Consider the following 25,116-nt stretch of genomic DNA (forward strand, 5'->3'; position numbering starts at 1 on the left):
TCAGCAATCAAGATGTTTTTAACATTTCAAAACACGTTCTCATGTTAGCAGACAGATTACACTTTCACATGTGACCAACAATTCCTCAACAAATATAAATATCAGAATGAAATATTATCAAAATATTCATCTGACAGAGTTGACAGATCTAACAGTGGTGACAAAACCCTGAATTTGTACTAATTTTCTAATATACTGAATCAATCAGTTACTGTATTAAAACAAAAACAACAAACAGTGAGAATGTAATTGTCTAGAAAAGATTCACAATTAAGTAGTTTGATGTATCTTTGGAACACAAATGATCTATTTTCTCTCATCTCAGAACAGTATGTCTGCTGTGCATCTGCTATGGTAACACTTACACAGTAACTTTTAAAAACAGTAATATGAACAAATAAAAAAAAATTAGCTGTTACCTCTATCCATTTACTTTTGCCCATTACTTTCTGTCCATTTTATTTTGTCCATTGCCTTTTTAATTAAATGAAAAAGACAATATATTTCTAAGTGACTAATTTATTTAGACACCAAAGTACTTCAGCTCTTTCAATTCTGATCTTAGTCTCTATGTCTCTAATATGCATGCAATTTTGTTTGACCTGATGATTTAGCTTTAGGGCCTTTTCATGCACACGTTATTCTTTGAAAATGTTGAATTGTTGTTTTTAGACAACAATACATTGAATTTTGAGGTCATTACAAACCATGCTCTCAAATGAGATGACAATTAAATGACAAAAAGTCAGATTAAAAAGTTTTTATTTTGCACAAAAATGTGTGGTCTAAGCCACTTTTGGAGCATGCTTCACCCCTTCATGAGCTGATTCTTCTTTTGATCTCTTGTAAAGGTAAATGAGGACAGAATTAGGCCTTCTGTCACCCAGAGGAAGAGGTGGAACAAAGCACTTCAGTTTCTTTAAGGGGGAATGCCGTATGGTCCGCTTCGGAGCCCCAATCTCTGGCACATGTGCATTTTTGTTTGTAGTATCACTTTTCTTTTGCTCCTCCTTAACCTTCTGGTGCAACTCATCTTGCTCCTTCTGCAAACTTGTGCTCACATCTTCTGGGAGTTTAAAAGCAGTGTTTTGACCTCTCTTCACTTTCTTTGACTGCTCTGAGGGAAAAGCATTGCTATTTTCACAGAGGCTCTGATCTTTTTCACCATCTTCCTTGCTCTTTAGCTCCTGTACAGAAGCAGCATTCGTCTGGAGATCATCTACAGAAGAATCTTTCATCTGAAGATCATCTGCAGAAGAACTGTTCGTCTGGAGTTTCACTACAGAAGAAGCATTTTGCTGTAGGAACTTTTGTCTGTTCTGGAGCAGGTATTGGCTCCGGGGCACAGCTCTTCGAGTCAAGCTGGCCCTTGTCTTTGTCTCCTCAGACTTATTTTGAAGTGATGTCAAGCTTGCTCTTATGTTTGTTTCCTCAGGTACACTTTCTATAACATTTTCCAAACTGATTTCGTCTTCTTCCTTGTTCTCTTGCTCTTCTTTAAGAGGGCAATACTTTTCGAGAAAATACTTTAACAGTCGCCTTTGCTTTGCCGAACGGACCTTTGCGTCTTCTATTTGTGCCATTATTTGGAGCCCCCTGTTGGCGCAAGGAGTACTGAACTTTGGATACGGAGCCAAGCTCCTGACGACAGAGTTGGGGATATAGCCATCAGGAGCAACGGGCCAGATTAGTTTCTCCAGACGGGTCCACTGCTTTCTAACGTCGGACCTCTTACATTTACATTTACATTTAGTCATTTAGCAGACGCTTTTATCCAAAGCGACTTACAATTGGGGAATACATCGAGCGATTAATCTTGAAGAGGCAATCAGACATACGAAGTGCTTGCAACACCAAGTCTCAGACATTGTTCAAATAAATACAAACTACCAAAGGAAGGAATAAGTAAAGATAATTTTTTTTTTTTTTTTTTTTAAGTTTAGGATGAAGTCAAGTGCTGTCGAAAGAGATGAGTTTTCAGTTGTTGCTTGAAGATTGACAGGGATCCAGCATTCCGGATAGAGGTGGGAAGATCGTTCCACCAGCCAGGAATGGTGAATGAGAATGATCTAGAGAGTGATTTTGCGCCTCTCTGTGATGGTATCACGAGGCGTCGCTCACTAGCAGATCTCAGATTTCTGGAGGGGATGTAGTTTGTTAATAGAGAGTGCAAGTAAACGGGTGCTGAGCCAGTGGTTGTTCTATATGCAAGCATCAGTGTCTTGAACTTGATGCGAGCCGTGATTGGTAGCCAGTGCAGGGAGATAAAGAGAGGTGTAACATGGGCTCTTTTGGGCTCGTTGAAGACCAGTCGTGCCGCTGCATTCTGAATCATTTGTAGAGGTTTGACTGTATTAGACGGAAGTCCAGCCAGAAGAGCATTGCAATAGTCCAGCCTAGAAATGACAAGGGCCTGGACAAGAAGTTGTGCAGCATGCTCTGTCAGAAAGGGCCTGATCTTTCTGATGTTATATAGTGCAAACCTGCAAGATCGAGCAGTTTTTGTAATGTGGTCTTTGAAGGTCAGCTGATCATCAAAGATTACACCAAGATTTCTGACCGAAGTTGATGGGGTTATTGTTGATGAACCTAACTGGATCGTGAAGTCATGCTGTAGAGTCGGAGTGGCAGGGAGGACAAGAAGCTCAGTCTTTGCCAGGTTGAGCTGCAGGTGATGTTCTTTCATCCATGCCGAGATGTCCGCCAGGCAACCTGAGATCCTTGCAGTTACCGTTGGATCATCTGGTTGAAAAGAGAGGTAGAGCTGTGTGTCATCAGCGTAGCAATGGTATGAGAATCCATGTGCCTGTATGATGGGACCCAGTGATGTAGTGTATGTGGAGAAGAGGAGGGTCCAAGAACTGATCCCTGAGGAACCCCAGTGACCAGTGTATGTGCTTTGGATACCTCACCTCCCAGGCCACCCTGAAAGACCTACCAGTGAGATAGGATTCAAACCAGCGAAGTGGAATGCCAGAGATGCCCAGTGATGAGAGGGTGGACAGGAGTATCTGATGATTGACAGTGTCAAAAGCGGCAGATAGGTCCAGCAGAATGAGGACTGATGATTTGGAATGGGCTTTTGCAATTCGCAGGGCTTCAGTGACCGAGAGAAGCGCAGTCTCAGTTGAATGGCCCTCCTGAAACCTGACTGTTTAGCATCCAGTTTGTCGTTCTGTGAAAGAAACAGTGAGACTTGGTTGAAGACAACTCGTTCAAGTGTTTTCGCTATGAACGGAAGGAGAGAGACAGGTCTGTAGTTTTCTATAAGAGAAGTGTTTAATGTAGGTTTTTTGAGCAGTGGGGTTACCCGAGCCTGCTTGAACGCAATGGGAAGTTACCTGTGAGTAGGGATGTGTTGATGATGTGTGTGAGTGCAGGTAAGAGTGTGGGTGAGATTGCTTGGAGAAGGTGTGAGGGGATTGGGTCAAGAGGACATGTTGTAGGATGGTTGGAGAGGAGAAGCTTGGATACTTCAGCTTCAGTGAGTGGACAGAAAGAAAAGATGGGAGTTTTAGCAGTGGATGTGGTAGGGTGAGGGTCCTGTGTGCGTGGAGGTGAAAACTGACCACTGATTGATCTAGTTTTGTCTGTAAAGAAAGTGGCAAAGTCATCAGCTGTAATAGAGGTGGAGGGAGGAGGTGGAGGGGACAGAGGAGGAATTAAATGTTCTGAAGAGATTACGCATGTCTGGAGCGCTGTCGATCTTGTTGCGGAAATGTGAGGATTTGGCAGTGTGGACTTTAGCAGAGAAGGATGTGAGCATAGACTGGTACCTACTGAGGTCCGACAGATCGTTTGATTTGCGCCATTTTCTCTCTGCCGCTCTGAGTGTAGTCCGATGTTCACGAAGAACCTCGGATAACCAGGGGTTGGAAGGAGCAGCCCGTGCGGGCCTAGAGGAGAGAGGACAAATGTCGTCTAGACAAGAGGTTAAGGTAGAGCATAAAGTCTCAGTAGCTGCGTTTACATCCAGAGATGAGAAATGGGTGGGTGAAGGAAGAGAGGAGGATACCACAGAGGAAAGATGGGAAGGAGAAAGGGAGCGCAGGTTTCGTCTAAAAGTAACTGGTAGGGGTTGGTGGCACAGGAGAAGCAAAGTGTAATGTAAATGTAATGAAGAAATGGTCCAAGTATGTAGCGGTTGTACCAGAATGTTATCTGCAGTACAATTGCGTGTGTAAATTAAGTCAAGTTGGTTGCCTGATTTGTGCGTGCTAGTAGTGGTAAGGCGTTTGAGATCAAACGAAGCTAGGAGTGCATGGAAGTCTGTAGCATAAGGCTTGTCTAGGTGAATGTTGAAATCACCAAAGACTAGGAGTGGAGTGCCATCCTCCACGAAGAGGACAGCAGCCCGTCCAGCTCCTCTAGGAAGGTGGCTAGAATTTGGCTAGGGGACGGTAAATGACCACGATCTGGAGTTTTATCGGAGCTGATACAGTAATGGCATGAGATTCAAATGAGTTGTAATTGCATAGGGAAGAGCGGGTTGAGTATTTCCAATTGTTAGAAATGAGCAGACCAGTGCCTCCACCCCGGCCAACTTGCCGGGGTGTGAGAGAAAGAGAGATTAGTAGAGAGCAGCTGGGGTTGCTGAGTCTTCTGGACGAATCCAGGTCTCAGTCAAGCCCAAGATGCTGAGCGTGGATTTTAAAGAAAAGCAGAAATGAAGTCAGCTTTGTTGACAGCTGACTGACAATTCCAGAGACCCACAGAGAAGGAAAGAGGTGTAGTGAAGGAGGTAGAGATAAGGCGCAGGTTAGCAGGATTACGTTGCCGTCTGCGTGGGACGTTAGAGCGTGGTTGAGAGAGAACCGGAATAGTTTGGAAACACATGATAGAGGTGGCAGGAAAGAGGATGGAAACGGAGAGTGTGTAAGGGAAGGGGGAAAAAAGAAAAGATACTTAAGTGTGTCGCTCGGTGTCGTTGCTCGGTTAAATTCGCGCAGGAAAAGTCGATGGTCTTTACCCTCGTCTGTCTTCACACGAGGAGGCTGAACGCTTCCGCTGATGCTTCCGCGTCAGCGCTCGGACCTCTGATAAATACAGCCTTAACACACTACCGTGAAAACAGCTGTGGCCGGCTTCTGATTGGCCCAGCCAATAGCCTTGTGCAAATAACTCAAGACGAAACTAACACTTCGCTTGCAAGGAGCACTGAAAATGATCCAGGTTCCTTCTTAGCCGAGGTGCAAATTATTATAATTAACAGAAAGTGCAATCAAACAACGAAACCTCAACGAAAATGCAGAATAGAAATAGAAGGGAAACGAAAGTATTCCTTCCCAACAGCAGGTAAATAATTTAAACAACAGATCTATGACTAAGTATCGCAACACTTACGAGCTGCCGTCCGTCTCTTCTGGTGAATATTCGGCTTCTACCTCTTGTTTGTGTCCGGCAGTTTGGTAGATGTATGAGGAGCGTGTTTTCCAGTCTCCGATGTCATCTTGAAATGCGAGTTAAATCCGTCTGCAAGGAATGGCTAGCAAATAATCTCCAGCCACAGTACATCCTTGTAAATGCGCGAGCGAATAATAGCGCGGTAAACCAGTGAAGAATCCACAACAGTCTCATATTTACGCTGTTATGACGCCATCGCACTGAGAAGTCAAACATTCCAAGCATTTCGATCTTTAAAAGTAAACAACACGGCAGGACATTATTGAGCACACATTAGTAGGCTATTAAAATGTTTTAATACAGAATTTGTGCCTGAATATGTTTTAAAATGTAACACAATCGTCAGATGCAAATAAAACCATCACCAATAGGCCTGTTTGTATATTATAGTTCCAACTTCACAAAGAGACAAAAACATCATCCACACACCATAAAAGTTATACTATTTCACGCAGCTTTAGAGCTCACTGACACAATTCAATCAACTATTTATATTTGGGCTATATATATATATTAACCAAGAAAGACTTTTGAATAAATAAAGATAAATAAAAATAAAATAAATAAAAAAGAGCTGATAAAAAATGTAAAAACTGTAACTTGAATGCAATGTAAGTCGCTTTGGATAAAAGCGTCTGCTAAATGCATAAATGTAAATGTAAATGTAAATGTAAATATTTGTATGTGATAAGTGACTGTCATAATTACAATTTTTTTTTTTTGGCCAGAATTGGTCGACTTTTACAGTTATATATTTATATCCTACACTGCCCCCTGCAGTTGAATATATAATAGGGTAGAGTGGGGTAAAACGCTTCCCTACTATTTTCCCCAAAATAACCACAAGATAAAATCAAGATACATTTTTATTGTAACTATGGACTACGTTGGCAAGAGTGATGTAGAAGTTTTCACCATGAAGCTTACACTAGTGATGTACGGTGAGAAAACGGATTTCACAGTGAATTATCTAATTTTCAACAGTAATATATATATATATATATATACAGTGAGGAAAATAAGTATTTGAACACCCTGCTATTTTGCAAGTTCTCCCACTTAGAAATCATGGAGGGGTCTGAAATTGTCATCGAGGTGCATGTCCACTGTGAGAGACATAATCTAAAAATAAAATCCAGAAATCACAATGTATGATTTTTTAACTATTTATTTGTATGATACAGCTGCAAATAAGTATTTGAACACCTGAGAAAATCAATGTTAATATTTGGTACAGTAGCCTTTGTTTGCAATTACAGAGGTCAAACGCTTCCTGTAGTTTTTCACCAGGTTTGCACACACTGCAGGAGGGATTTTGGCCTCCTCCACACAGATCTTCTCTAGATCAGTCAGGTTTCTGGCCTATCGCTGAGAAACACGGAGTTTGAGCTCCTCCAAAGATTCTCTATTGGGTTTAGGTCTGGAGACTGGCTAGGCCACGCCAGAACCTTGATATGCTTCTTACAGAGCCACTCCTTGGTTATCCTGGCTGTGTGCTTCGGTCATTGTCATGTTGGAAGACCCAGCCTCGACCCATCTTCAATGCTCTAACTGAGGGAAGGAGGTTGTTCCCAAAATCTCGCAATACATGGCCCCGGTCATCCTCTCCTTGATACAGTGCAGTCGCCTGTCCCATGTGCAGAAAAACACCCCAAAGCATGACGCTACCACCCCATGCTTCACAGTAGGGATGGTGTTCTTGGGATGGTACTCATCATTCTTCCTCCAAACACGTTTAGTGGAATTATGACCAAAAGTTCTATTTTGGTCTCATCTGACCACATGACTTTCTCCCATGACTCCTCTGGATCATCCAAATGGTCATTGGCAAACTTAAGTCGGGCCTGGACATGTGCTGGTTTAAGCAGGGGAACCTTCCGTGCCATGCATGATTTCAAACCATGACGCCTTAGTGTATTACCAACAGTAACCTTGGAAACGGTGGTCCCAGCTCTTTTCAGGTCATTGACCAGCTCCTCCCGTGTCGTTCTGGGCTGATTTCTCATCTTTCTTAGGATCATTGAGACCCCACGAGGTGAGATCTTGCATGGAGCCCCAGTCCGAGGGAGATTGACAGTCATGTTTAGCTTCTTCCATTTTCTAATGATTGCTCCAACAGTGGACCTTTTTCACCAAGCTGCTTGGCAATTTCCCGTGGCCCTTTCCAGCCTTGTGGAGATGTACAATTTTGTCTCTAGTGTCTTTGGACAGCTCTTTGGTCTTGGCCATGTTAGTAGTTGGATTCTTACTGATTGTATGGGGTGGACAGGTGTCTTTATGCAGCCAACGACCTCAAACAGGTGCATCTAATTTAGGATAATAAATGGAGTGGAGGTGGACATTTTAAAGGCAGACTAACAGGTCTTTGAGGGTCAGAATTCTAGCTGATAGACAGGTGTTCAAATACTTATTTGCAGCTGTATCATACAAATAAATAGTTAAAAAATCATACATTGTGATTTCTGCATTTTTTTTTTTAGATTATGTCTCTCACAGTGGACATGCACCTACGATGACAATTTCAGACCCCTCCATGATTTCTAAGTGGGAGAACTTGCAAAATAGCAGGGTGTTCAAATACTTATTTTCCTCACTGTATATATATATGGCAGCGGCTATTTGCACTAAGTGTAAATAGCTATAGATTCTATTTACACTATGTTAAAATAGCAAGATTTTCTGCTATTTATACTACTTATTGCAAATAGTGGCAATTATCTGCACCTCAGTATTGTAGTAGGCTACATTATAAAACAGTACGCAATAATAACGTATTGAGTCTAAATTATAGTTTTAATTCAAATTAGGCTATTAAATGGATGGCACCTTATTTGGACAATAAAGCCCTCCCTACACCTAGCCTAACCCTACCCGATACTTTATTTTTAACTTTTTCATTATTTCCTTCATTTTTATTGAAAACAAATGCCTTTCCGATGCGATGAGATTTGAAAAGAGAGAAAAAAAGTTCGGCAAAAGGCGGATTCGAACTCGGGTCGATCGTGTCAAAAAGCACACACCTTATCGTCTACGTACGGCACTGAAACTGATGATCAATAAGTGTCTTTTTGCAGTGTTGACTACCTCAATCACACGTTGGTGGGCCGTGGGTGGAGTTACTGTAAATAGCCTTTGCCAACAAGTCGGGCTATTTGCACTTAGTGTAAATACACTCCGAAAAAGACAAAGCGTTTTAAAGCTTGTTGTTCTGTAAAACATCACAGTTATAAATTATATGAGAACAGTAGGGCCTATAGATAGGGAGTAAGTGTTATTTAAGAAAAATATAATTATATTTTCAGAATGACAATTTTTTCTCTCAAACATAGTCAGTGGGGTAAAACGCCCCCTGGGGGTAATGGGATATTACTGTAGTTATTCTGTTCTGAACATCAAATCCTTTGCTTTTCCATCAAATGTTGGTTGAATAAAAATATTTGGATTTTATATTTAAAAATTACCTCAAGTTATCATCAGGTAGTTTAGCTAGCCAGTTAGCATCAGCTAACAAAATGTTTCAAATAGGCTATCATAATTTTGTAACTCACAATTATTGATTATATTCTTTAAAATTTTAAGCTAAAACTGCCTGTACTCTGATTTTGCTGTAAATGTTTAAAGAAAATTTCTTTGTCAGACTGGGGGGCATTTTGGTACAAATTAAATTTTTGTTAAAAATCTAATAACATTTTTCATACTTTGTCACTAAAACTATGATAACTTTTTCGGACATATTTAACTTTTGTTTCACCGAAAGAAAATTACATAATCCTTAAGGGGGTCGTTTCCCCCACTCTACCTTACTCGATGAAGATGAATGATCACACGGTCTCTGACTAATTTGGCACCATAAATTGCGCTAAAATGAAGACAGCAGAAAAAGCAGGAAAGGAAAAGCTCGTCATCTTTGGCATGAAGGACGTGGAGGCTGTTCACAAAAAGGAATGAGAACAGAGTAGAAGAATATACACAAGGTTAGAAAAAGAAAGAAAGAAAAGAAATTCCTGTACAAGATAAACAGATATTTTTCAGCTTTATTTTGTGACACATCATAAATGACATTTCCACCACTGTCATTTACTGCAATGCATGCTGATGACAGCAGATGGTTTAAAATGTTAATCGTAATTGTTGTCCATTTTCAGAGAATATTCTGCATAGAAAATCCTTAAAGCAAAGCCTTAACAGTCAAGCTCAACTGAGTAACGAACATGAAACTTGCTATTTTTCTTAGGAACACAATATTCTTAAAGTATTTTCAGACATGTTCAAGTTATGATGATATACGCGAATCAGGGAGTAACATCTGTCTAAAAATATCATTCACCTTTTTGATATGAAACTGCTGAACAATGTACATCCTATCAAAGAAACAATGTACATCCTATATAATCATTGCAATGCATATGGTAAATATTTAGGCTAGTGCTGTCAAACGATTAATCGCGATTAATCGCATCCAAATTAAAAGCTTTTCTTTACATAGCCTATGTGTGTGTGTACTGTGTATATGTATTATGTATACATAAATACACACATACAGTATATATTTAGAAAATATTTACATGTATATATTTATATTCACATAATTTAATTTATATATAAATATATTTAATATATAAACATTACATATTTTTTCTTAAATATATACATGCATGTGTCTATTTATATTTACGTAATAAATATACACAGTACACACACATACATTATGGAGAAAAAAAAAAAAAACACTTTTATTTTGGATGCAATTAATCGCGATTAATCATTTGACAGCGCTAGTTTAGGCTATTTAAAGACCCAAAAATGGGTAATCAGTTTAAAGTTTTAACATGTTTATTGAGTTGATGATGGCTTACACAGTAACTGATGTATGAGTATTTAGCTATGATAGAACCAATTCATGTGTGAATGCAGATGTAGAAAAGTGTGGAAGTTTTGCACTTCTTGGCATTTACGCACCTATACAAAACCTCTCCAGCTGCCTATTTGGCACTGAGATCCACCACTAGATGCTGGTAGGCCATGGTCTTTCCTTTAAAACTGGCCGCTAACAGAATATCCTTATTGTCAATAGAGACCAGGCTGAAGCCTCGAGGCGCGAGCATGTTGAGTTCCTGGAAGGGCTGGAATCTTTGGGTGAGCTCGTCCCACAGGTAGATCCGAGAGAAGGAGTAATCGCTGCCCAGCAGAAGGTACTGCCTCACTCCGACGCTGAACGGATACACGGCCATTGAGCCCCGTGACGGCAGGGTTTGAATCTCTACGAAGCGCTGGTTGTCCCAGCGCAGGATCTTCGAGTCTCCTATGAAGCGCGTGAGGCAGAGATACAGCACTTTTCGAATCCAGAAGTGCTTCACCATCTGCACGTCGCCTGAATCAGTGATCTGAGAGTGGTAGGCAAATTGGCGTTGGCTGCGGTTCCACAGATACACCACAGGGGGCTGCGAGGCGCTCGAGAGTATGAGGCGAGGTTTGCCGTCCACCTCTAGGAAGTCGATGTGAGTGTCTCTGTGCCAGGGATGGAGGGACTGGTGTGAGTAAAAGCCGTTACTGTTCCAGCGGTACAGACTGGTGGATCCGGCTTTAGAGCTGTCAACTACTGCAAAATACCAGTCTCCTTCAATCTGGAAAGTCTCGATGAAGTTGGGTTTACGGACACGGGTGGTGTCGATGTCCTGGATTTTGACGAAACGCAATGGACCTTCCTCCCATCTGACAACAACAACAACAACAACAGGATGTCATGATGTCCTGATGATGATGATAATAAGCACATGCAAACAGATACTATATGAAATTTTGGTAATTGAAGTATTTTACCAAATAAAAGGTGCATTCAGTAGTTTGGAGCTAATTTAAAATGTTTTACTGAGTCAACTGAATGAGATGGAGACTGTAGGCCTACTTATTATAGTTTTTTATAAAAAGTGTTTTAATTGGGCTATGTGGTGCGGGTCACGCTCCATAAAAGTCTATTTCCACAATGGAATAAACATTTTAAAAAGGTAATTTCAACTGTTTTTCTTTACATTTCCAATTTATATATCTCATAATTCTTACTTTTTTCCTCACAACTGCAAGTTTACGCCATAAAAAGGTACTGTAAATGGGACACAATTTTTCTTTAATCACACAATCAGAACTGTAAAATGTAAACTCTTTACTGCATGAAAAAAATCTGAATTTTGAGTTTATATCTTGCCATTCTGATTTTCTTCTCATAAGTGCAAGAAAAAAGCCAGAATTGTGAGACAAAAAGTTGATTTTGTTTGGTATAAACTCAGAATTGACAGATATAAACAGTTCAAACTGTTGTAAACTTTTCTTATCAGAATTGTGAATTTATATCTTGTAAATCTACATTGTTTTTATCGTGCAATTCTGAGAAAAAAGTTTTGAGAAAATTTGCGAGAAGGTCAGGATAGCTAGAAAAAGAATTTTTTGTGAAATATTAACTCAGAATTGTAAAACATGAACTGATTTTTTTTTTCTTAGAACGGCAAGTTTATATCTCACAACTCTGACTGGGTGGATAGATTTGATGACAGAGGAAAGTAGTGATGCACAAGTTGCTTGTTTTTTTGTTTGGACAGGTAAAGGAATTCATTACTGTGTATATCACTCTCTAAAACTCACTCAGTGTAATTTACATAAAACTCACTCTTGTGGTATCACTACTTAAAGTATGTAAAGAACGGCTATGTTAACACTAAAAAACTACTTACTGCACCTTTAGTAAAAGTAAATAAAAATTGATTTAGGGTTAATTCTGATAATACACAAAGTATATCCGCAAAATTCCTGAGCCTCCACAACAGAGTCTTAAAAAGTAGTGCACATAGACTTACTTGTAGATGTGGGATCCTCCAAAGAGCTGAGCCACAACCATGTAGAGAGTGTTGTTGATAACCACGGGTTTACAATACACAGCAGAACGAGCTGGAATACACATACATTAGTATTTGTAACTGAATGGAACTACATTTTAAACATGTAACACAAATGAATCTTGATGCATTTTGAGTAATGATTTAATACTCCGGTTTCAGAGCCATCCCTTGTGAAATTAAGTGACTGAAAAAATTACATTCAGTTGTCACTGTTGCAAAACACAGGATTCATGAAAAAGGTTAGAAAACCACTGCTTCAGAGAACACCTCCATAGTTGATTTTCTATGGAAATTTCTATTTTTATTAGTGCTGGGCAACGATTAATCACGATTAATCGCATCCAAAATAAAAGTTTTTGTTTATATAATATATCTGTGTGTACTGTGTATATTTATTATGTGTATATAAAGACACACACATACAGTATATATTTTGAAAAGATTTACATGTATTTACATGTATATATTTATTAATATAATTTATATGATATATAAATATATTTAATATATAATCATAACACATTTTTCTTAAATATATACATACATGGGTGTGTATTCATATATACATAATAAATACACACAATACACACACATATATTATGTACACAAAAACTTTTATTTTGGATGCGATTAATCGCGATTAATCGTTGCCCAGCACTAATTTTTATTGGTTCTATTAAATCAAGTAGCTACTAAAAAACCTCCACTTACAGCTTTGTAGTTTTTGACTTACATGTGATGTTGTAATGTGTCTTGAAAAGCATGTTCACGTGATCCCAAATGAACACGGTGCAGATTCCAGTGTTGGGCTGAGCGAAAACTACATACTGGTCGTCGTTAAACTCATATGACTCCACAGACAGCGACTGGAATGAGTATGTCTCATATACCGCAAAATCTGGATTAGAAGAACATTTCATATCAGAGCCAGTGTATAATGTGAATATTTTAAAGGGGTCATGAATTGGAGAATCAAAAGGTTCTTGATATTTACAAAAACAAACATGCAAGTTTCAGAACTCAAAACTAACTCTCCAGTTTAAATGATAAATTATGCATTTCTACCCTTCTAAAACACCAGATCGTGGCATCACGATTTTCCTTGAAGTGTCATTAACATGCGTCATCGCCGTATGTAATCAAGGAGGCATGTTCTGAACAACTCATCTCTATCCATCAATCACATGCCGAGTAAAACCGTCAAACTCAGAGGTTGTTCTGTCAGTGGATGTAAAGAAACTGCACATCCAAACACTTTGCATAGCCTTCCTAAAGATCCAAGCATTAGAAATGTATTTTTAATCTTGCAGTGTGTTTGTAATAAACACCAAACCAGCGTGTGACACTATAATACTCCAGCATATTGTTGTTTGAGTGTTACTAATAAAATGATTGAATAGCCAGAAATGATTGAATATTTTTTATTATAGTTTATGTTGCTGTTGTGTTGTTTCCATTTAATCTCAGTGGTTGCCATCTCTAATATTAAAAACACAACATGCTGTAAAGGAAGGTTGGATACGGTGAAATGAAGTTAGCCAATCACAGCAGTGGCCGCTTACTTCTGTTTTTGCTAGAGGTAACACCACTTCAAATCAAGTGTTGTTTGCAGAAAGTTAGGATATTTTTTTTTTTTTTTACAAGTATTAGACCTTTTTAGTGCCATTAAAAAACATTGTGAACTTTATAAATTAATTTTGAGAAACATAATATAAAACTCTGAAACTGCCTTTCATGACACCTTTATAGGATCATGTGGTGTAACAAATAGATATTCCATGTAGACTTTCAATTACTATAAATTTTGTATGATGCATGTGCAGTAATTATGGAAAAATGAGAAACGTTTTGTTCAAAAAGTTTTAGATGGATTATAGCATGTCACAACACAGGACAATGCAGAAATCCAGATACACTACATGGCCAAAAGAATGTGGACATTTAATTTGAAAACCCAGGCCTTCCCTGTTGAAAAAAAAAACAGCTGGTTAGGCATGTTTTGAAGCACGGCAGCTGGTTTGAGCTGGTTTAAGCTGGTCCTTAGTTGGTCATGAGCTGGTCCTGAACTGGTAATAAGCTGGTTATGAGCTGGTCCTGAGCAGGAGCTAGTTGGACCAGCACATGATCAGTTTAAACCAACTCATAACCAGCTTATAACCAGCTCCTGACCAACTAAGGACCAGCTTAAACCAGCTCAAACCAGCTGCCATGCTTCAGGTAGTTCAAAACATACCTAACCAGCATATGCTGTTTTTTTTTTCAGCAGTGTTCTTCTTGATGTTAGAACATGGATGCAGAAAGAGTCTGACTCCTCAAGAGGTGTTCAGTGGGGACTGCTGCAACAAAGTTGAAAGCACAGAATTTTCTAGAATGTCACTGGATAGAGTGCTGCAGGAATGAGTCCTGAAACTCAGAAACAACTCCACATTTAGCATTTCTGGTTCCATCATCCTGAAGTCAATGGGCTTTTGAATGGGTTTTAGATGAACTGCCTGAAATAAGGCCTGTGTGGTTAAAATCTGCTTAAGATATGTTCATATTTATTTTCTACGACAAGTGGCTAAATGGGACTAGAGATTGTTGGGTACATTAAACGTTATAATGCCAAACAGTAAAACTCATGTATTCACCAGTTCACTTTAACAGCCTCACTGTGTTTATAATCATGTTCTTGCAAACTATTCTACCTCAAATTTTAAAACAAAGCTTGAAAGAGCTGTCCAAAGATTAATGATTGTGATTAATGATGGGCTTCGAAATTAATAAACATTTGTGTTCATAAAGATTACTTTGAGAATCATACATTTTTGTTGGTCATAGAGCTTATCTTCAATGGCTTTTTATCAAGGGAACCAAAGTGATGCTAACTTCTGGGTTGGCCTACAACTGGAGTCTGGGTTTAGAAGGGGATGCTCACATAACTTTGGTAATATAGTTGACATGTTTTACAGATTTATAAATATCAATATTCGATTTCAACTGGATTTCAGCCACCTGTCTCAAATAACATGTGCTAAGGTCTGAACTGGGTCACCTGCGCTAATGCAGTTGAAGTCACGTGGTGTAAGGTCATGGATGCGTCGACCCTGGAACTCAAAAGGACTGGCGCAGTATATGGCGGGAACTGAGGTGTTGGTCTTCTCCATCCAGTCAACCAGCCATTTGATCTTACAGTCACAACGGAACGAGTTCCCTCGCAGGTCTCTGCATTGGAGAGAGAAATAAAAAGGTACAAAAGAAGTTAAAAAAAACATCCCCTGTTGACTCTGATCTATATTATCAACTTTGCATAAATTTCAGAGTCAATGCAAAATAAAAGGTAATCATTTTATTTTGGAAACATTTTGACTGTACAATGCTTACTATTTTTCACATACAGAATAAATGAGTCTGTATACATGAAAAGAAAAGGCTTGTTTTAGTAAGAGTCCCTCACAGAGGAATATTTGGGAATCTGGTACATACAGGTCAGTGAGGATGTCCAGGTGTTTGAAGAGATCTCTGGGAAGAACCTGCAGGTTGTTGTTGGACAGCGACCTGACACAGAGTAAATTCAAACCAGAGAGACATAACATGACCTATTTATTCCTCCATTCTTTATTCTAATCTATAAGGTACAATAACTAACACATTACAGTGTGATTTACTCTTGAGTATTGAAGACTGGACCATATAAAAAGGTTTTCTGTTCCAAATGAGTCTGAACCCTTTTGGAACTAGAGAATTAACACTTTTAAATGCATACACGTCAAATGGATTTATTCGATTATTTGCATTTTTATTTTTGAATCAATGCACTGATAATTGATCACTTCATAGACAGACGCAATACATACAGATGTGTCAGAGACTTCAGTCCTCTGAATGTGTGCTTTGACAGGGCTTGGATGTCATTGTTCTCAATAAATCTGTAAAGAAGAAAAAAGAGAATATGGGAATTAAATGAACCATTTAAGTCATGTAAACTGATTCAACCAACAACTCATTTGTCAGACAGCTACAAAATTAAATATTTGTAAATATGATATTTACAGGTGAAGTCATTAAAATGATTTGTGTGCCATTTGACAGAGAAGATAAAAGATTAGGACAGGGATATTAATCAAATGGCATATTTTCTCCTCCTATATTTACTGTAATAAACAGTAAGGATGCAAAGGCATGCTGCCTGTTCCCTGATGGATTCATGAGTCACAGCGTTCAGGAACACGAAGCCTGCCTCCATCTGCAAACCTTGCCGCATTTGCTTTGTTATAGCTTTTAGCTTAATGACTCTGAGGTTGTGGGCGTTTTCATTAATGCTAAAAGCTTTCTGCAATAGCAAGTCCCCCCTCTCTCTCTCTTTTATCTTTCTGCAGTCATTGAGCTGCCAATGCTTTCGTCTGAAAGACAACGCTACCTGAATCTTAAGAAGGACTCAGAAGAAACTGCACAACCTGCATGAAGATGAGAGACACAGACATGCATGCACAAGTCTTGCTCAAAGATGTCTTTTTAATACCTGGAGAAAGATATTAATATTCCAGTTCATCTCAGTGGCTTTCAAAAAGTATTTGATTTAAATTGTCCTTTTTTAAGAGGTGTCACATCTGCTATTATATAATGAAATGCAGTGTTGGGGAAAGTTACTTTTAAAAGAAATTCATTACAATATTGAGACTTCATAAAACATAACTAATTGTGTTACTTAGTTACTCTTTGTGGAAAGTAATGTGTTACGTTACTTTTGCATTTTTTGTTATTAATAAACAAATAAGCAAGCCTATAGGTGACAAAAAGTAATCCAAAAGTTATATTTCTGGCAACCGTAAAGACCCTTTCACACCAAAAGTGAAATGAATAAGCCTCAACACGGGGACAGGAGAGATGTCAATGAATAAATGGGAAAACAAAGTAACCGGCATTACTTATTTGAAAAAAATAAGTTGGATATTTTGCTGTAAATTAAAAATGTATGTGTTATTTTACTAGTTACTTGAAAAAAGTAATCCGATTACATAACTTGTGTTACTTAGTAATGTGTTACCTCCAACACTGATCAAATGCTTGTAGTATACAATATATGTAGGTTGAAAAAATGATTTAGAATGCACAAGTACTTTTGAGCAGTAATAAATGTATTTTTTTGGCATCTACCCAATGACCTTTCAATATTCTGTAAAGGATTTTTTTTTTTTTTTTTAAGATGTCTCATTTATAGAAATGACCTCAAACATTTTGATGAATCAATATGAATTTGGCACATGCTCCAACAGTTGGCTCATCTGTTGATTCAGCACTGTAAAATGCAAAACCCAAAAGGGTAATCAAATTCTACAACTGACAGTGAAAGGAAAGTAGAAAGAATGAGAGGAAGACTGGAAGAAAAAAAAAGAAAAAAGAAATTCCCGAGAAGGCAAGTCTTATGATTTATGATTTTGCTGTTGTTGGGAAAGCTAATGACAGATAATCATGGTCAATGGCTGTGCAAATTATCTCTAACCTGTTTTAAACTTTTAATTTCAAACTTGATTTTATAAGAAAAAAATTGTATAAACTTGTCTGGATTACAATGAGCGAGCACTTTCAAAACCCTGAGGAGATGCTCTAGAAGCTCTCTCTTAATTTATATTTCTTTGTACAGAAAATTAAAAGAAACCATATTTTTAGCTCCTTTTTTTCTTTCATTTACAGGTGCTGGTCATATAATTACAATATCATCAAAAAGTTGATTTATTTCACTAATTCCATTCAAAAAGTGAAACTTGTATATTATATTCATTCATTACACACAGACTGATATATTTCAAATGTTTATTTCTTTTAATTTTGATGATTAGAGCTTACAGCTCATGAAAGTCAAAAATCAGTATCTCAAAATATTAGAATATTACTTAAGACCAATACAAAGAAAGGATTTTTAGAAATCTTGGCCAACTGAAAAGTATGAAAATGAAAAGTATGAGCATGTACAGCACTCAATACTTAGTTGGGGCTCCTTTTGCCTGAATTACTGCAGCAATGCAGCGTGGCATGGAGTCGATCAGTCTGTGGCACTGCTCAGGTGTTATGAGAGCACCTTTTCCTACCCAAATTCTTCCTTCCAGTCAACTTTGCATTTAATATGCTTTGATACAGCACTCTGTAAACAGCCACACCTTTCAGTAATGACCCTCTGTGACTTACCCTCTTTGTGGAGGGTGTCAATGTTCGTCTTCTGGATCATTGCCAAGTCAGCAGTCTTCCCCATTAATGTGGTTTCAAAGAACAAGAGATACCCAGAATTTATACTGTAGGGATGGTCATTTATTTAAACTCAAATGTAAATATTCTAATATTTTGAGATACTGATTTTTGACTTTCATGAGCTGTAAGCTCTAATCATCAAAATTAAAAGAAATAAACATTTGAAATATATCAGTCTGTGTTTAATGAATGAATATAATTTACAAGTTTCACTTTTTGAATGGAATTAGTGAAATAAATCAACTTTTTGATGATATTCTAATTATATGACCAGCACCTGTATGTGAGCAAAAGCCAGTGTCTGAAAATACACTCTTAAAAATAAAGGTGCTTAAAAGGTTCTTCAGCGATCCCATAGAAGAAGCATTTTTGGTTCCACAAAGAACCATTCAGTCAAAGGTTATTTAAAGAACCATCTCTTCCTTACCTTTTTATAATCTGAAGAACCTTCTTTCGCCACAAAGAACCTTTTGTGAAACAGAAAGGTTCTTCAGATATTAAAGGTTCTTTATGGAACCATTTAGACAAAAAGGTTATTCTACGGCATCGTGAAGCACCTTTATTTTTAAGAGTGTATCAAAATAAATCACACTTAAAATGCAACAGAAGACATTCTGAAACATCTAATCTGTCCATCTGTTGGGCAAGTGATCAATCCACCCACCCATCAACCCACTCCTCCTCTATCCTTCAGGCCAACCATCGATTAGGCCATCCATCCATCAAGCAACATGGAAACATACTCACAGGTACTGCAGATGTCCAAGACCGGCAAAAGCATCATCAGAAATCAGTGAGAATGTGTTTGAGTTCAACAGCCTGTGCAGAACAAAAAGAAAGAGACAAAGATAAGAGCTTGCACTTTCATTGAGCTGAACATTTATCATACATTTTAGACAGTTTTAGACTGTCTTTGTGCTATTTACTGCTGTAAAGAAGTACATTTATTTTGATGTGTTGACTAACACACTAAAGCACATGTAAAGTACTTCATTTTAAATGTATAAGTAGCATGTTATTCAATATCATATTTAAAGATAATATATTTTAAATGTACTAAATTGCAACTTCATCCTTTCAAATATGTAATTACAAACATATTTACATACATGACATAGAAGTTTCAATAGAAATGGCATTAAAGTATATTTTAGAAAAAAATAAAATCTTGTCAGCACTTTAACCATATTTCAAGTAATTGTGAAATTACACATAAAGATATACTTAAGTCATATACTTAAGTGGATAAGAAAAGCACACTTAAAGTTCTTATAATATGTAATATTTCTGTAATAAGTACTCTTTTTATAAGCATGCTAAAGTTTTTTTTATAATGTTAAAAAAATATATAAAATATAATGTTTGAAACTGTGTATTTTAATTATTTATCTCAGTGCAATGTCTTACCCTGCATACTTCAAATGTAAGTGCTTTACTGTAAACATGATTTTCAGATGCTTTCATAAACTGATAATAAATAGCATGTCACAAGTATTACCAATTAGAGAGTCATACAAAATTTCAAATTGTATGTAATATAAATATTTATGTGCAAAAATATAAATTCTGTTGTTTAAGAACTGTCTCTAATAGATCAGAAACACCGAAAGGCTGCATTGCCTGAAGGATCACCATGTAAATCCATTATCACTGCCTTTGGAGTTTATGAATCCACAATAAATTCCTGTGGCTGAAAGCACATCTTGCCTATTGGTCTCAAATATCAGACACACCGCAAAGCACACCGTCTTCATGACATCTGACTGCTATATGCAAATTACTTCAGCAAGGAACAGAACAAGAAGTACAGATATTACTGCTGACAGTGGATTAGTGTCTGTACACAAACAACACCATACTTTCACACAGAAACATAGTTTAAATGTTGCATATACCATTTTTTATATTTATTATACAACTATATTTTACAAAGCATTGCATATCTGATATTGCAGGACAGTTTTTAATTTGTTTACTGATTCAGTGACTGAAGAACTGGCATGCTGTCATTGGAAAACAAACTTGTCTCTTGTGTCTTTCTCACACACACAGAGGGAGGACAGAAACGCTGTTGTTGTGTGAGTGTGGGCAGTCTGTAAATGGAAGGTCTGTCACTGATACACATCACACTACACACTGCTCAGACATGCAGCTGACAAACACTACAATCCTCACACTTTTTTTCACACACAGGCCATAATAAGAAAATGCAGAGGAGGATCATTGTGCATTTGGTACTTACAGGAACTGCAGTAGGTGCATGTGGGAAAAAGCTCCTTCAGGAATCTCTGAGAAAGCAGCGTTCACCATAGTCCTGATAGAATAGTAGAAACCACCATTATTATTATCATTATCATCATCAACATCAGAGCCCAGTCTTATGAAAATGCATATAACTAGTACTCCAAATAAAAACAAAAACTCGTGGTACTGATATGCAAAAAAAAAATGACTTTGGCGTGCATATGATAAGCACGTGTTTGGCGTGCATATGATACGAAATTTGTTGGCTTGCATATGATACGCAGTTTTCGCGTACATATTATAGGCATCTACCCCACAGCCCTAATCCTACCCATCGCGTAGCATATACACGCCAACGTCAATTTTTGCGTTTCAATACCACGAGTTTTTGTTTTTATTTGGCGTACAATTCATACGCACTTTCATCAGATCGGGTTGGAGCCATCATCATCACAAATATAGTTGCTGTTACAGTCATCTTAAAGTAAAAACTCATGAGTTCAGAGAAATGTCTTTACAACATCTAAAAATCTCATTTTAAGTCTAGATTTTTTTTTTTTTACATTTTCTGAACACATTATGAACGAAGCTTTCCTGTGCAAAACCACACAATGTTAAGATGTTTAGGGTGGTTGCTATTTTCTCTATGTGATTTTTATCATGTTGAGTTTCAATGGTGTTCTGTATGTATTTATTTAGTGTGTATGATTATTATGATGAATAATTTCCATATTTCCACCACTTTTTCCCAATGTTTATATCATAGTTAAAAGTAATTTCAGTCTAATTCTGAGCGGTTATGTTTAGCCTTTTTCTTAAACAGTTGCTCTGCACACCTGGAAGGATCTCACAAATTAATTATTAGAAAGTAGGACACAGATCTTCCTTCCTTCTTATATTCTCAGTCTGAAAATAAGGGCACCATCAGCGTGCAAAATCTCTATATTACTCAGCTAACATGAAATCTAAATCAAAGGCCTTTTATAATACTTTCTTCAGAATATATACATGAATATGAATAAACCTGAATGAACCTGGTTACATAAGTCTTTATAAATGAATGACTCCTCTGCAAATAGTATCTAATGAAATACAGTGTAATTGTGTGACAACTTTAGTGAACTTAATATTGTGTATAAAATGCAGAGAGAGGAAAAACCTTGAAAAATCTTGAGTCAGCTGATGAAACAAATGGTATCTGCGGTTATGTTCTCCCAGAGGATAATAACCGTGTATGTGGTGAGATTTCTGTGGTTGAGTCTCTACAGCAGACGTAAGCTGACTGAAAAAGAGCAGCATATAGACTTCACCTCATCTTCTATCAGCTCAGCAAGCTGACTTTCTGTTTATCTGTCTATAGTAGTCAGTTTAAAGGAATAGTTCACCAACATACGAAACTCTCAGAAAGCAGTCCATTCGACTCTATATTACATAACATGCACTGTATATGCATGATAGTGTTCTCAAGCCATAAAACAGATCTGTGTGACAGACTGAAATGAAGCCACGTTCACTAATAATTCCCTTCCACTGCAGCTTCGACAACAAATGTGGTACCAAAGGTGAAAAACAGATGTCAGTGACTAACAAATATCAGGTTGGAATATATAAGGCGACATATAGAGTCAAAAGACTACTTTATAATGTTTTGTTGTCCTTTATAGCTTTACAGGCCAAAAACGGTCACTATATGGAAATTAGGGCCATATTTTTTTCTTCAGACTTCTTTATGATTGTGTTATAATCACATAAACCCTTATGTCACATGGAATGACGTCACTTGACAGGTGACATAATGGCCAAATCTTCGTATAAATCATTAACTCTAGATAATGTTATGCTGCTGAGAAAATGGTTAATAAGCAAGTCAATGATAGTCATTTTTTATGAGCAACTTTCCCCTTTTTGAATTTGAATAAATAGGTACACGTGATCTTTCCAGTACTCACAAGGATATGATTCCTGGTGGGAAACTCTTGGGAATGGCTTTGGTGTCCACGCAGAAGGCACTGTCTTTCGTACAGGAGCAGGTGGTGGGACATCGAGGGGTTTTGGGAGCCCTGCGGCCCACCGCCGTCCCAAACATACAGAGAAGCAGCACACAAACAGACAGCCGCCAATCCGGCCATCGTGGGGTCCATCTGGGCCTTGCTTCAACCATCTTCCACCTTCTCTTCTCCAGCTTGAGTTGTCTCAGTCAAGAAACACAGACGGCTGGATGATCCTGGTTTCTGTCCGTCCCTATCAAGAAAACTGCAAGAGAAGAAGATCCAGGGTGTGAATGAGAGACGTGGGAAGGCGTTAGGCTCAGAAGAGACGGACACAGAGAGAGTGGGCAGTGACTGGTGTTTCCTGGGTGCGTGTATGAGTGTGTATTTGATTTTCTCAGTGTTCTCTGCAGTCTCTCTCTCTCTCTCTCTCTGTGGTGCAGCTGTCAGAGCACAGACTGCAGGAGCGTATCAGCCAGCGCTGCTCTGCACACGCTCAGTCTCAGACCAGAGTGCAGCAACGCTGACACTGAATTATTAACAAACGCATGGACTAACACTTAAACTGCAGCAGGGAACACAGCAGAGAAAGTAGTGGGATGGGGAGGTTGAACCAAGATGAAGAGGCAGGGGTGATGGACCGGTCAGTGGAGGTTATACTAAATAATGTACTACGAAACTCTTGTTTATGCTCAAGCATCACATCTCATAGAAGTCAGTGCACCAGCTTGAAAAAACACCTTTTAGAACAGTATTCCGGTTCATGAAGGAACTATAATTCATTATATCCAATGTAAAACAAAAATAAATAAATGAGACCACATGGCAATCGTGAATAGCATAGTGTGATTATCAATTTAAAAGGTGTGACTGAATTAAATAACTGTATAGTCTGATGTGCTGCATGTTTCAAAGTGAAGCATGCCGCTGCGTTCACGTGAACAGCTCGTTTACAGTAAATGAAGCAAACTTCAATTCTGCATGTCTTCCAAGTTTAATGTTCATTTGGGAGGCAGTGTGCATTAGGTTTACGTTATTGACATATTCAGATAATTTACAACATTGTTGTGGGCAGAAGTTTGCAGCATTTCACCATGATGCCAAAAAAATATTATTTTGAGGTTCTAAAACATCATTGTTAATGTAATGTGAACTGAGAAACTATCATAACTAAAAAAAAAGTTTGTTTCAAGTAACATTAAAACATAAAAAATAAATAGTTTATTTACTTGCATGTCATGTAATTATTAACCAACATCAGAGAAATGTGAACATGCAAATGTGTCAATAAGTTATTGAAATATACCTGTAAACCTAAAAGGAGATATAATGAGATGTAAATATTTTGCATCTAAGGGGTACAGCTGACAAAAAAGTTCTGGGCCCACCAATACACATTTGGGATTTTCCCTTATCGGACACTTTTATCAGGTCTTGGACTCTCTACTACTGAGCTTATTGTTTGAATCAGGTGTATTTGATATACAAAATGTACAGTGGGCGGTCAGCCTAGAGTTTTATGATATTATATGATAATATAAGCTCTGTAGCGCCTTATTTAAAAACATCAATTCAACATAGAACAAATAAAAATAAATCCAAAATGTAAAAGTATATAATCAACTCCACTTTTTTATTGGTCACACGTTTTCACGAAACTTGATCTTTGGAATGCAGTGAAATGCAAAACATCATTGCATGAGCTTGAGTTGCTGTCTCCAGATGTGCATCCATATGAATGAAGCTGAATGGATTGAAAAGTGTAAGAGTTTGGACTCACTGTTCCAGACACATAGGTCGTTAAAGGGATAGTTCACACATCATCTAATCACCCTAATGTTATTCCAAACCCATAAGACCGTAGTTCATTTTTGAAACACAAATAAAGATTTTTAAGATTAACATTATGAAAACATGAATAAAGTCCATTCCCCCAAAACAGTTTATAAAGACACTGTAAAAATTCAAAAAAAGTGTTTAATACAGCAGTTTTATCAATGATCGCTTAATGAACAGATTTATTTTTAAGTCTTATTTAAGCCCAATCGGGTTAATTAAGTAACTGTTGACAGATTTTCACTTTAGGGTGAGCTATTCCTTTAAGAAAAAGAGGCATCACTATCACATTAGTCCTATGAATTTGTACTCTTTTGATATGTAACTCATTCTGTATAGTTTGTTCTATATGAATGAGACTTCAATTTATGTGGAGAAGCAGCATCAGACACCACATTTTAAATATTATTATTAATTATAAACAGAAAATGAAATTGAAATTTACTATTATTATTTATAGTACACACACACACACACACACACACACACACACACACACACACACACACACAATATCTTAATATAAATAT

General features: G+C 37.6%; 2 protein-coding genes across 3 annotated transcripts; both read right to left on the reverse strand.

The window, feature by feature from the left end:
* Nucleotides 1–785: 785 nt before the first annotated feature.
* LOC131546059 (uncharacterized) lies at nucleotides 786–5,669 on the reverse strand. Its single transcript, XM_058785368.1, has 2 exons — nucleotides 5,385–5,669; nucleotides 786–1,728 (listed from the first exon to the last, which is right to left on the reverse strand). The coding sequence occupies exons 1-2, from the start codon at nucleotides 5,447–5,449 to the stop codon at nucleotides 786–788; spliced, it is 1,008 nt and encodes a 335-aa protein (XP_058641351.1). The 5' UTR covers nucleotides 5,450–5,669.
* Nucleotides 5,670–9,425: 3,756 nt separating this feature from the next.
* Nucleotides 9,426–23,228, reverse strand: lgi3 (leucine-rich repeat LGI family, member 3). Of its 2 annotated transcripts, none has more exons than XM_058783708.1 (9): nucleotides 22,712–23,228; nucleotides 20,761–20,832; nucleotides 19,266–19,337; nucleotides 16,130–16,201; nucleotides 15,759–15,830; nucleotides 15,328–15,497; nucleotides 13,027–13,191; nucleotides 12,252–12,342; nucleotides 9,426–11,115 (listed from the first exon to the last, which is right to left on the reverse strand). In XM_058783708.1, the coding sequence occupies exons 1-9, from the start codon at nucleotides 22,921–22,923 to the stop codon at nucleotides 10,386–10,388; spliced, it is 1,656 nt and encodes a 551-aa protein (XP_058639691.1). In that variant the 5' UTR covers nucleotides 22,924–23,228; the 3' UTR covers nucleotides 9,426–10,385. The 2 variants fall into 2 exon arrangements, with proteins under 2 accessions (XP_058639691.1, XP_058639692.1); XM_058783709.1 differs by lacking the exon at nucleotides 22,712–23,228 and adding an exon at nucleotides 21,183–21,252.
* Between the last annotated feature and the right edge of the window lie 1,888 nt (nucleotides 23,229–25,116).

Source organism: Onychostoma macrolepis, chromosome 08 (genome assembly GCF_012432095.1).
Source record: "Onychostoma macrolepis isolate SWU-2019 chromosome 08, ASM1243209v1, whole genome shotgun sequence".
Lineage (NCBI taxonomy): Eukaryota > Metazoa > Chordata > Actinopteri > Cypriniformes > Cyprinidae > Onychostoma > Onychostoma macrolepis.